This window comes from Amblyraja radiata, chromosome 8 (genome assembly GCF_010909765.2).
Source record: "Amblyraja radiata isolate CabotCenter1 chromosome 8, sAmbRad1.1.pri, whole genome shotgun sequence".
NCBI classification, from domain to species: Eukaryota; Metazoa; Chordata; class Chondrichthyes; order Rajiformes; family Rajidae; genus Amblyraja; species Amblyraja radiata.
Genome location: NC_045963.1, coordinates 1,417,043 through 1,430,643, shown reverse-complemented (window position 1 = coordinate 1,430,643; position 13,601 = coordinate 1,417,043). Strand labels below are relative to the sequence as shown.

At 43.7% G+C, this 13,601-nt stretch overlaps 1 protein-coding gene across 1 annotated transcript in view; it reads right to left on the bottom strand.

Moving 5' to 3' along the window:
* Positions 1-1,944: 1,944 nt before the first annotated feature.
* Positions 1,945-13,601, bottom strand: part of LOC116975810 (chitin synthase chs-2-like) — a 79,426-nt gene continuing 67,769 nt past the window's right edge. The window contains exons 17-19 of the mRNA XM_033025033.1: positions 10,397-10,608; positions 5,639-5,730; positions 1,945-2,299 (exon numbers count right to left, since the gene is read on the bottom strand). Of these exons, the coding sequence (XP_032880924.1) occupies positions 2,199-2,299; positions 5,639-5,730; positions 10,397-10,608 (405 nt within the window). The 3' untranslated portion in view covers positions 1,945-2,198. The remainder of the gene's footprint in view (positions 2,300-5,638; positions 5,731-10,396; positions 10,609-13,601) is intronic.

The window sequence follows — 13,601 nt, the reverse complement described above, 5'->3', positions numbered from 1 at the left end:
ACCCTTCTTGGACAAGTGAGTGACCTGATGCAATACCCTTTCTGGAGATAATGCAACCACAACGTGTTTCATGACTGAAGCTTCAATGAAGGAAAAGTCCCGAGAAACTTTGGAAAACAAATACAAAGTGAAGAGAAAAGTTGCTTCTGCAGCATCTTTCAGTAATGTAGTCACTGTTATTTAGAAAGGTTTCAAAGTTATCCTTAAAGGGGAGATGTTTGGTGAGGGAATTCTAAACTTTGGTGTCTAGATGCAAGATAGAATGGTTTGTAATTGTTACAAGTAGAGTTTGCACCTCCTTGGAGGTGGCGTCGCAGGTAGACAAGGTGGTCAAAAGGTCTTTGGGTACAATGGCCATGTCAGTATTGAGTATAGAAATTGGGAGATCATGTTGCAGTTGTATAAGACGTTATTTTTCACACAGAGAGTGGTGAATCTCTGGAATTCTCTGCCACAGAAGGTAGTTGAGGCCAGTTCAACAAAGAAACTTTATTTAAAAGGGAGTTAGATGTGGTCCCTGTGGCTAAAGGGATCAGGGGGTATGGAGAGAAGGCAGGTACAGGATACTGAGTTGGATGATCAGCCATGATCATATTGAATGGCGGTGCAGGCTCGAAGGGCCAAATGGCCTACTCCTGCACCTATTTTCTATGTTTCTATGTTTCTATGTTAGTGGGGCCGCTTTTAGAGTATTGTGTTCAGTTCTGGCACCATGTTGTAGGAAAGATGTTGTCAAGCTGGAAAAGGTGCAGAGAAGTTTTACGAGGATGTTGCCAGGATTCGCGGGTCTGAGCTATAGGGAGTGGTTGAGTAGGCTGAGACTCTATTCCTTGGAGCACAGGAGGATGAGGGGCGATCTGCACGATGTATGACCCTATGACTAGGACTAAGAGGACAGAATGTGTGCAACATCCTGAGAGATATATCACTTCAATGAAAGGAAAAACGTGCTTAATTTCAACAGAAAACTGAGAGATAATTTTAATTTTGCTAACATTTTCTGTTCCTATAGGGATACAGTCTCCTTATTGCAAATGTACATAAAAGTTTTCAAAATCAAATAAATTGAAATAATCCTTCATTGGTTCTCAACAACACAAACCTTCACTTGTGAATTGTCACTCTCAAATCCATTTTTATTAAATAAATAAATTAACGAGGGACAAGTTAGTTACCTGGAATAAATCTGACTTTTGTCTTGACAATAGTTTATTTAATCTACCAAAAGCAACACAATAATTTGCTATTATGAAGTAATTGTTGACAGTTCTTACTGCGTTATATCAGATGCGGGTTTAACTGTGGCAAGAGGAGCCATGTTTCTGCCCATTACAAGAGACGAACACTACTATGGAGACTTCATTTACAAGTTTGTAATTTAGATCTGGAGATGAGATGGAGTTCCTTTAGTCAGAGGGTGGTGAATCTGTGGAATTTGTTGCCAAAGAAGGCTGAGCGGGCTAAGCCAATGGATATTTTTAAAGTGGAGATAGATAGATCCTTGATCAGGGGTTATGGGGATAATGGGGTTGGGGTGAGAGATAGATCAGCCATGATTGTATGGTGGAGTTAACTTGATGGGCTGAATGACCTAATTCTGCTCCTATCACTTATGACCATATGAGATCTGTCTGCATTTTGTTGTTTTTCAGTTAATGTACTGGGCCTGGGTACTCCACCTTTATCGGTTCCCAATTTTAATTGTGTTTTAATTGTTTCAATGGACATCCTTTACAGCAATGCTTCTCTGGGTTATTGCAACAGTTGGTAGCCAGTCGATGACACCATTGACTTAATTTGTAGGAAGGAACTGCAGATGTTGTTTTACACAGAAGATAGACACAAAATGCTGGAGTAACTCAGCGGGTCAGGCAGCATCTCTGGAGAGAAGGAATGGGTGACGTTTTGGGTTGAGACCCTTCTTCTCAGTCCGAAGAAGGGTCTTGACCCGAAATATTGCTTATTGCTGCCTGCCCCTCTGAGTTACTCCAGCATTTTGTGTCTATCTTCGTTGATTTAATTTGATCTGATTGAAGATGTAAATTGTTTCTTGTTAGTGTACCTGTTGGTATCCAACAAGATTCCATCGGTCGGTATATCTAATGATGAAACTGTCCTTTCGATAATGTGATGGTTAATTCCTGAGCCAGTCTGGGTCATTGTAGTTGGTGACGCTCTCGTTGCCATTATCACTGAACTCAATCCTCGAACTGTTTGCTGTGTTTCTCCGAGTCCTCACTCATTTCAGTAGCATCCGGGCTCAGGGGCATAATCAAGTCTTTCTTCCACTTCAGGTTACCTGATAAAAGGAAATATTACTTTCAACATTTGCTGCTTCAACATAAATGTATGTACAAAGAAAATGAAGATAGTCACAGTAATGCCCCTGCCCCACTTAGGAAACCTGAACGGAAACCTCTGGAGGCTTTGCGCCCCACCCAAGGTTTCCGTACGGTTCCCGGAGGTTGCAGGTGGTTGCCGGAGGTTGCAGGTAGTGGAAGCAGGTAGGGAGGCTGACAAAAACCTCCGGGAACCTCCGGGAACCGCACGGAAATCTTGGGTGGGGCGCAAAGTCTCCAGAGGTTTCCGTTCAGGTTTCCTAAGTGGGACAGGGGCACAATAACGTGATACTCTCATAGCTACGAACTGGTTTAACGATTGTAAAACATAGTGTCTACCAGACAGTGTATAAAATCCACTGCAGAGTAATAACACTTGGCCTATTTTTTTTATCAGTCTGAAATATCAGTCTGAAGATGGATCCCAACCTAAAGGGCCTGTCCCAATTTCATGACCTTTTTTACTCGTGGACATTTTTCATCAGACTAGAAAAACGCCCCGACCTACTTGATGCCAGGAGTACCTACGACTAGCATAACTGCCTGCTAAGAACTACCTACGACACCTACGACCTCGTGACAACCATGCTGCGAGTATGAGTCAAGGGCAAACTCGGCAGAGGTCGTGAATTAGGTCGTGAAAGTGGGACAGGCCCTTAAATTGCCCCCAGAAATGCTGCCTGACCCGCTGAGTTACTCCAGCACTTTGTGTCTGTCCTAGCTTATTTTTTAATTGTGCTTGCAATCTTCGATCAAAAAGCATATGTGAAACGGTCCAATCTCTAAATTGTGTCTGCTTATTATATTTTGGAGTTTATTTAAAGTAATGGGCCTGTCCCACTTAGGCGACTATTTAGGCGACTGCAGGAGACTATGCAGTCGCCACATGGTCGCCACATGTTCGCGAGTGGTTGCCGGGGAGTCGCCTTCATGGTCGTGAGGAGTTCCCGCATTCTGGGATCTAGTCCCAGCCTCATTATGTTCGCCGTGAATTTCTCAACATGGTGAAAAATTAGCGGCGACTAGAATGAAGCCGCCATGGAGAGTAGCGAGAATTCTCGTGCCATAGGTGGGTCGCCAGGAGGTCCTAGTGGGTTGCCAGGTGGTCGAAGGTTCTCATAGGTTCTTGTAGACAATAGACAATAGACAATACCCCGTTCCTACCTCCTCCCAATATCCCCTGACTCCGCTATCTTTAAGAGCCCTATCTAGCTCTCTCTTGAAAGTATCCAGAGAACCGGCCTCCACGGCCCTCTGAGGCAGAGAATTCCACAGACTCACAGCTCTCTGTGTGAAAAAGTGTTTCCTCATCTCCATTCTAAATGGCTTACCACTTATTATTAAAATGTGGCCCCTGGTTCTGGACTCCCCCAACATCGGGAACATGTTTCCTGCCTCTAGCATGTCCAAACCCTTAATAATCTTATATGTTTCAATAAGATCCCCTCTCATCCTAAATTCCAGAGTGTACAAGCCCAGCCGTTCCATTCTCTCAGCATACGACAGTCCCACCATCCTGGGAATTAACCTTGTAAACCTACGCTGCACTCCCTCGATAGCAAGAATGTCCTTCCGCAAATTAGGGTACCAAAACTGCACACAATACTCCAGGTGTGGTCTCACTAGGGCCCTGTACAATTGCAGAGGAACCTCTTTGTTCTTAACTCAACTCCTCTTGTTATGAAGGCCAACATGCCATTCGCTTTCTCACTGCCTGCTGTACCTGCATGCTTACTTTCTTTGACTGATGAACAAGGACCCCCAGATCCCGTTGTATTTCCCCTTTTCCCAACGACACCATTTAGTTAATAACCCGCCTTACTGTTTTTGCTACCAAAGTGGATAACCTCACATTTATCCACATTAAACTGCATCTGCCATGCATCTGCCCACTCCCCCATCCTGTCCAAGTCACCGCGCATTCCCATAGCATCCTCCTCACAGTTCACACTGCCACCCAGCTTTGTGTCATCAGAAAATTTGCTAATGTTACTTTGAATCCCTTCATCTAAATGCCTGCAACTGGTCCAAAATGCCGCAGCGAGACTCCTGACAGGCACCCGAAAAAGGGACCACATCACCCCGATCCTGGCCTCTCTCCACTGGCTCCCTGTGCGGTTCCGTATAAACTTCAAAATACTCCTCCATGTCTACAAAGCCCTCAATGGGCTTGCCCCCACCTACATAAAAAGTCTTCTCACCCACCACTCCACCTCCAGGCCCCTCAGGTCGGCCGACTTGGGGTTGCTGAATATCCCACGGTCTAGGCATAAGCTCAGAGGTGACCGCACCTTTGCGGTTGCAGCCCCTAGGCTGTGGAACAGCATCCTCTTTCCCATCAGAACTGCCCCCTCCATCGACTCCTTTAAGTCAAGACTAAAGACTTATCTATACTCCCAAGCCTTTCCTGACGTCCCCTGAGTGAGGGCCACATGTATATATGTATGTAGTCTGTTTTGTTGTGCTATTCTTATAACAAATGTAAAGCACTTTGGCCAACGAGAGTTGTTTTTTGTGCTATATAAATAAATGTGACTTGACTTGACTTGACTAAATCATTGATAAATATTGTAAATAGCTGCGGTCCCAGCACCGAGCCTTGCAGTAACCCACTAGTCACTGCCTGCCATTCTGAAAGGGACCCGTTAATCCCTACTCTTTGTTTCCTGTCTGCCAACCAATTTTCTATCCATGTCAGCACTCTACCGCCAATACCATGTGTCCTAATTTTGCCCACTAATCTCCTATGTGAGACCTTATCAAATGCACTATGTAGCCGGTGCTGACTGATGAATTTCATTGGCACATTGGGGGAAAAAAACATAAGCAGTTTTCAGAACCAAGGATAACTGACTGGAAATGTTAAATATCACAGAGCTTCACAGCCGTGTATCTCTGGCTTCTTAAAAGTTGTCTCCACTCCTTCTCCCTCCTTCCCCCCCTTTCCTCTCCCTCTCTTAAAGGACTTATCGTACACTGTGCTTTCACCGTCTTAATTACAGCGCCGACATTCCTGTTCATTGCAGTGTGTGTCTGTATCACATTGGCTTTGCACCATGTGAATTTCACTCAGACAGCGCTCCCTCCACTTGCCCTGTCCCCCGCCTGCATAACGGGCTTGTGAAGGAAGCGATGTGTGTGTGCATGCGTGCGTGCGTGCGTGCATGTGAGTGTTCCATTCTGACAGTCGCCGTTCCAGTTGCCGGTTTTTCAGGAGACTATGTGGGATAGGCCCATTATTAGTCTTCTTCAAACAAATAATTGTACTGTGAATCAGTGTAAATGTGTAAATATCTTACCGTCTTCTGTAGCCTGAGACCAAATATCTTTGTTGTGTGACTGAGACACGTTTGTTGAACTGTGTGATATCAAGTGGATGAAGGTGTAGATTCTGGAATTTAATGCATATTGTTCTGTTATAATAATTAATGCTATTGTAGATTTTGAAACAGTAGTGTTCACTACATTTTGACCAAGTACAATATTTGTAAGTTATCAGCGGTCATTTGATTTCAGTTTGAGAATAGAGTGAGATGGTTAAAGCCACTGGACCTGGGAATTTAATGCACAAAACACATTTTGAAAATAAGTCCGGTAAGAATGGTAATGATGTGCAAAGCCTGATGACTGGTTGAGATTCAGATTCGTAGGAGATCTGCATTTAAGGGTCTTTGTGAGGCCTGCAAGGATGTCTCCAGGACCTCCAGAGGCTCTGCTTCATGGGCTGACAAATTGTCCACACCTCAACAGCCACACTTAACCAGCAATGTGCCAGGTCACTGCTTGTTTTTATTTGCAACGGTGTTCTGTTACACCAGTGCCAAAGCCTCAGACATTTGAACATGAACAAAGGCTGTTCTGCCAACGGCCTGGTTATAAACGCGAGGCTGGAGGGTAGGTGGATGAATGTTAAGGAGTGGTGGCAGGAAAGGTGTGGGAGATACTTACACCTCATATTTCGCTTAGGCAGCTTCTAACCCAGTGTTATGAGTATTGATTTCTCTAACTTCAAGTAACCCTTGCATCCCCTCTCTCTCTGTCCCTCCCCCACCCAAGTCACACCAGCTTCAAAGTTGTCTCATTGTCTGTAACTCATTTTCACCGAGCTCACAGCTAACAATGGCCTGTTTACTTTATCATAGTTACTTTTTTGTATACCTTTCATTGTTCTATATCTCTCTACATCACCATCTTTATTTCTTGTTTCCCTCTCCCCTGATTTCCAGTCTGAAGAAGGGTCCCAGCCCGAAACGTCACCTATTCCTTCTTGCCATTCGTCCCATCAAGCCCACTCTGCCATTCAATCATGGCTGATCTATGTCCACCTCCTAACCCTGTTCTCCTTCCTTTTCCCCTTAACCCCTGACACCCATACAAAACAAAAATCTATCTATCTTTGCCTTAAACATATCTATAGACGGCCTCCATGGCCGTCTGTGGCAGCGAATCCCACAGATTCACCACCCTCTGACTAAAGAAATTCCTCCTCATCTCCTTCCTAAAGCAACGTCCTTTAATTCCGAGACTATGACCTCTGGTCCTAGACTCTCCCACTGGTGGAAACATCCTTTCCACATCCACTTCTACCCAAGCCTTTCCTATGTTGGGCTCCATGGCCACATGGCTAGTCACGGTGGCCCCTTTGGGTAGCACTGAATCAGACCTCACCTACATTGTGTGGGCCTTCACCCTCTGCTGCCCATGCAAATTCTACGTCTTGGGTGATGGATATCTGAAAGTGTCTTTCTTTTTTTTTGATGCTACTGCAGCTCATTGTGCAAGATTATTTGTGTAAGAGGCCAACCAGCAGCCCATTGTGTAAGATAATTAAAAACAAGGAACATACAGGATTTTCCATCTGGCTCGAACCAGACGGTGAGGACCTAACTCTGTTTAGTAATCAGATGTTTTCATTCAATGTTTTTGCATTGAGCAGATAATTTCTTGGGAGGGGATGGGGGAATCTTCTAATTTATTAATTGGCATTTTGTAAATGATCCAGTAATCTTCCGCAATTGCGGATAATAAGGTGTCATAAGGTCATAAATGCAGAATTAGGCCATTCAGCCCATCAAGTCTACTCTGCCATTCAATCATGGCTGATCTATCTCTTCGCCCTAACTCCGTTCTCCTAAACAAAAATCTACTGACAGCCTCCCAGGCCTTCTGTGGCAATGAATTCCACAGATTCACCACCCTCTGACTGAACAAATTCCTCCTCATCTCCTTCCTAAAGGACATCCATTAATTCTGAGTATGACCTCTGGTCCTAGACTCTCCCACTAGTGGAAACATCCTCTCCACATCCGCTCTATCCAAGCCTTTGCACATTGATGATGAATCAGCCACTTTTGTCACTTTCTGACTTCCACTGAAGCTAAAACACTCCTGGAACATGCAGGAGCAGAGCTTTGGCAGCTTCACTTGCAGAAGATTTATTTTATCTTGGACACCTTTGATCCAAATCAAGTTTCTTCAAGTGATAACCTGCTTGGAGCAAGTTATTATGCCAGACACAGCACAGCATGTTACATCTATTCCTCAGCCATGATAGGGCGCACTTCATTAAGAGGATGAACACAGTACAATTTATTTTCCTCTCTTACGCGCTACTTTATCTACTGTTCTGGTTGTGATAATGATATATTAACAGCGTCAATAGCACAGAGTTGGTCACTGGACCCATTTAGTCTCATGTACAATGATCTGCATTATCTTCCCCCATCTTTCATCATTTGACCTCTCCAGCCTGTCCCTTGTTCCCCTCATGTGTTTATCTAGTGACCATTTAACTTCATCTTCATCACGTGGTGGTGAGTTCCATGTTATAACCTCTAGACACTGCAGTTTAGTCTCTAGTCTCCCCCAGATTAATTAGTGACTTTCTTGTATCCATGTCTCCCAACACTGTTGGAAAGATCTTTTATTTATCCATTAATTTGTCAATAAATAAAGAACTCTACAGGATATTCAATCACTCTTCTATTTTATTTTTTTTGGAGGAAAGACAGCTCTAACTTTCTTGATGGATGTAAAGTTTCACTTTTGGCATCATTTCACTCAATCATTCTACAATGTTTAAACTGATTTAAAATCTTATTTAGTTTGGTTTAGTTTCTTATTGTCATGTGTACCGAGGTACAATGAAAAACATTTGTTGAGTGTTATCCAGTCAGTAGAAAGTCAATACATGATTACAATCGAGCTATTTACAGTGTACAGATAGATAGGATGTAACGTTTGGTGCAAAGTTAAAGGCAGCAAAGTCCGATCAAGGATAGTCTGAGAGTCACCAAAGAGTTGGACACTAGTGCAGTACTGCTCTCTGGTTGTGGTAGGATGATTCAGTTACCTGATAACAGCTGGGAAGAAACTGTCCCTGAATCTGGAGGGATTTTCTAAAGAAGGGTCTCGACCCAGGACCTATTCCTTCTCTCCATAGATGCTGCCTTACCCACTGAGTTTCTCCAGCATTTTTGTCTACCTGAATCTGGAGGTGAGCGTTTTCACACTTCTATACCTTTTGCCTGATGGGAGAGGGGAGAAGAGGGAATGGCCAGGCTGCAATTTGTCCTTGATTATGGTGCTGGCCTTGCCGAGGCAGTGTGAGGTATAAATTACAATGCAATCTGGTATTAAGTGGTCTCCCTAAGTTCCTACAGCCTCCCAAATACAAAGTCTTTGTGCAGTGTACCAACTCCATGGTCCAAGTGCTGCAAAGCTTGTTAAAGATTGGTTCAGGACACAAATAAAATAGCACTGTTTCCTTTGCTTGTTGCCGGGGTGTTGGAGGAGAGGGGAGGGGGTGGAATTGCTGACTCAGGATCAAGGGTCTAGTCAGCAATGAGGGGGAAGATTAGTGGTGGCTGGAGATGAGTGTCGTGGGGTGAAAGGGTGAGGGGCAAGGGGGAATAGGCCACTTGATTCAGGAGATAGGTGATTCAGGGTCAGTACCAATCAGGGAGGTACAATTGGATGGAGTTTAGGGAGAGCAGTGCTGAACTACTATCTACCTCATTGGTGATCCTCGGACTATCCTTGATGGGACTTTGCTGGCTTTACCTTGCATGAAACTTTATTCCTTTACCATATATCTATACACTGTGAATGGCCCGATTGCAATCCTGTATTGTCTTTCCACTGACTGGATAGCACACAACATATGTTTTTCACTGTAACTCAGTACACGACAGCAAACTGAACTAAAAGGATGAATTGTATGAATAGAAACCTAGCCTGAATTACTTTTTGAAAACCTGATTGTCCCCAGATTGCCAGCATGAATTTATTTCCTTGTCAAGGATCCATGGCAGCCTTTACATGACGACTTCAACTGATGCACATCCAGTGCAGAAAATGTGTTTGATCCACTTGACCGAAACACATAATTCCCGTCACTTTCTCCTTCTATAATAATCTAGCTTCCATAACCCTCGAGGGCAGAGTATCATTGATTCAACACACTCTGTGAGAATAAAATTCCCCATTTTAAATGATGGTATTGTTCTCATTTCCTCACTTCTCACTTGCGTTGGATTGCAACCTTGTCGGGGTCGGGGAGCTTGTGTGTCTCAGTGACCCCTAGAGCTATGCCAGCGGGAGATTCGTCTCCTGTTAGGGTCTCCCATGCTGGACAGGTCGAAGGGTAGAGGCGAGACGAAGAGCGGTCCACTGGTCCTCCAGGTTGGGGGTTGAGCACAGGGCTAACAACCCTGTCTCGTAAAACAAATATGTTACGGAAACAGCAACTGAAGGAATTAACACTATTGAGTGGAGGACCTTCGTTGCTGCCCTACATGCCAGGAGGCAGAATAGGCAGTAAGTAAGTAAGTAAGTCACTTGCACGATACAGTTTATACAACGGGGCATTGAGCAAACCTTTTTACCAGAACGTTTTAAAACACAATTCACTTGAAATAATTTGAAAATCCCACCCCTGTATGTCATGAATTTCATCAGGCCACAACCTTCAAGAGTGTGCAAGCCTTCTTTTCTGGGAATTATATGAGCAGTGACAAAGAATGATGGAACGGTGAATTTCATCAGGCATCACTTACCTGTGGTAGAGCATCGCCACAAACTGAATGAAGATTAAAACTGCAAAGGTGGCTAGAAAGGCAAATGACACCGGTTGTATCCTGAGAAACCCATCCTCCACAACTGTCCCATTGTTTATGATTTTGGGGCTGACGATTCCATCAGTAAGTAATTGTAGGAGAAATGTTCCTCCCAGCCAGAGCACATTAATCATCAAATACAAGAAGATAGCCTGGTGGAATTGGAATAGAAAAATAAAAGCATTAATAAATATAATTTATTAGAAATTAATTGAAATTTATTAAAATTAATTCATAGAGAAACAGATTAATTCAAAGCACCAAAGGGAAAACCAGTTCCTATCAGGCAATTTGGGTGCATTAATTGATTTCTTGTTGTCCAATTTGTTCTGCAATTTCTAATAATGGATACACCTTTGAAAAAGCATAGAGTTTAGTCATGATCTATGTGAAATGCTTAAGGCTCTGCTCCTTCACAGACAGTGAGATGTATTTCTTAGAACTTGTTCTCCTGCACCGCAAACATTAAAATATTTGGATACTTTACAATAAAGGAAATCATTATTAATTTCAGTGTGCACGAAGATTAAACAGCATGCAAAGATGTCAGCAATATTTTTAAAAAACAAAAAGAGAAAAACCATGTTATTCCCTTATCATGTATCTATACACGGTGAATAGCCCGATTGTAATCATGTATTGTCTTTCTGCTGACTGGTTAGCACGGAACAAAAGCTTTTCACTTTAACTCTGTACACGAGACAATAAACTAAGTTGAGCACATTTTTAAATGTAAAATGCCAAATTTCCTCAGTGAAAACTCTTGCATGTTGCAAAGCCTATTAAAAATGTGAGGGAAACACATCTTCCACACAAATTTACACCTCTATGTTCAACTTATTCAGATATTGAAGGAGTGGGTTGTGTTCAGTCCATGAATGTGAGTCTCATGTTCCAGGTAATTGCTACTTTCATTCCCCCTTTCCACTCTCACTCTGACGTGAGTGTCCATAGCCTCCTTGCATTGTTACAATGAAGCCCTCTGCAAACTTCAGTGGTGGCACGATGGCGCAGCAGTACCGGAGACCCGGGTTCGATCCCGACTACGGGTGCTGTCTGTACAGAGTTTGTGCGTTCTCCCCGTGTACTGAGTAAGTTTTCTCCGAGATTTTTAACTTTCTCCCGCACTCCAAAGACGAACAGGTATGTAGGTAAATCGGCTTGGAATAAGTGTAAATTGTCCCGGGAGTGTGTAGGATAGAGTTAATATGCAGGGATCGCTGTTCGGTGCCGACTTGGTGGGCCGAAGGGCCTGTTTCCGCACTGTATCTCTTAAAAAAAAACGAGGGCTAAAAAACCCAGCTCATCTTGCTTCTGGGCATGTTGCAGACTTCAAAACTCAATATCAAGTTGGTCTTGATGAGACCTCACCTAGAGTATTGCGTACAGTTTTGGTCTCCTAATCTGAGGAAAGACATTCTTGCCATAGAGGGAGTACAGAGAAGGTTCACCAGACTGATTCCTGTGAGGTCAGGACTTTCATATGAAGAAAGACTGGATAGACTCGGCTTGTACATTTAGAAGATTGAGGGGGGATATTATAGAAACTTACAAAATTCTTAAGGGGTTGGACAGGCTAGATGCAGGAAGATTATTCCTGATGTTGGGGAAGTCCAGAACAAGGGGTCACAGTTTAAGGATAAGGGGGAAGTCTTTTAGGACCGAGATGAGGAAAACATTTTTCACACAGAGAGTGGTGAATCTCTGGAATTCTCTGCCACAGAAGGTAGTTGAGGCCAGTTCATTGGCTATATTTAAGAGGGAGTTAGATGTGGCCCTTGTAGCTAAAGGGATCAGGGGGTATGGAGAGAAGGCAGGTACAGGATACTGAGTTGGATGATCAGCCATGATCATATTGAATGGCGGTGCAGGCTCGAAGGGCCGAATGACCTACTCCTGCACCTATTTTCTATGTTTCTATGTTTCTATGTAAGTTCTCCAACGTTTGGTAACTCAGAACATGAGATTTCTACTGGCAATTCAGCTGTGATTTTGATTTAGTTTTACTCGTTGTCCTAGTTCTCCTAGTTTATAGGTTGGGCAGCTAGGCATGGCCTGCAGCCCTGCAAATAGCAACACATAAAGCAGACAAAGAAGCACATTCACTCAATTAAAATAACTCAACAAAGTAAATAAAGTAACTCAATCAAAAGAAGCACAATGTACTTCTAACTTACTTGTTAGCTCACTTGGCCTTTCAGAGGTATTTCCTTTGTTCTACCCTGAGGCTCTGAATAGTTTTCTCTCTTGTTTTAAGAAGGAACTGCAGATGCTGGAAAATCGAAGGTAGACAAAAATGCTGGAGAAGCTCAGCGGGTGCAGCAGCGTCTATGGAGGGAAGGAAATAGGCAACGTTTCGGGCTGAAACCCTTCTTCAGCCAGTCTATTTCCTTCACTCCATAGATGTTGTTGCACCCGCTGAGTTTCTACAGCATTTGTGTCTACCTTAGTTTTCTCTCTTTCAATGTTATAGAGTTATAGAGTCATAGAGCGATACAGCGTGGAAGCAGGCCCTTCGACCCAACTTGGCCACACCCGCCAACATGTCCCAGCTATACTAGTCCCACCTGCTTGCATTTGGCCCATATTCCTCCAAACCTGTCCTATCCACATGTCTAAGGTACACAAAAGTGCTGGGGAAACTCAGCGGGTGCAGCAGCATCTATGGAGCGAAGGAAATAGGCGACGTTTCGGGCCGAAACCCTTCTTCAGACTGCACACTATCCACATGTCTAACTGTTTCTTAAACTTTGTGATAGTCCCTGATTCAACTGCCTCCTCTGGCAGCTCGTTCCATACACCCACCACCCACTGCGTGGAAAATTTTACCCCTCAGATTTCTATTAAATCTTTTTGCTTTCACCTTAATCCAATGTCCTCTGGTCCTCAATTCCCCAATTCTGGACAAGACCTGTGCATCTACCCGATCTATTCTTATGATTTTATACACCTCTATAAGATCACCTTTCATGCTATATCTCAGGATGCTGTACACATTCTGTCCTTCTATCATAGGATCATACATCGTGGAGATCACCACTCATCCTCCTGCGCTCCAAGGAATAGAGTCCCAGCCTACTCAACCTCTACCAATAGCTCAGACCCTCGAGCCCTGGCAACATCCTCGCATATCTTCTCTTTACCC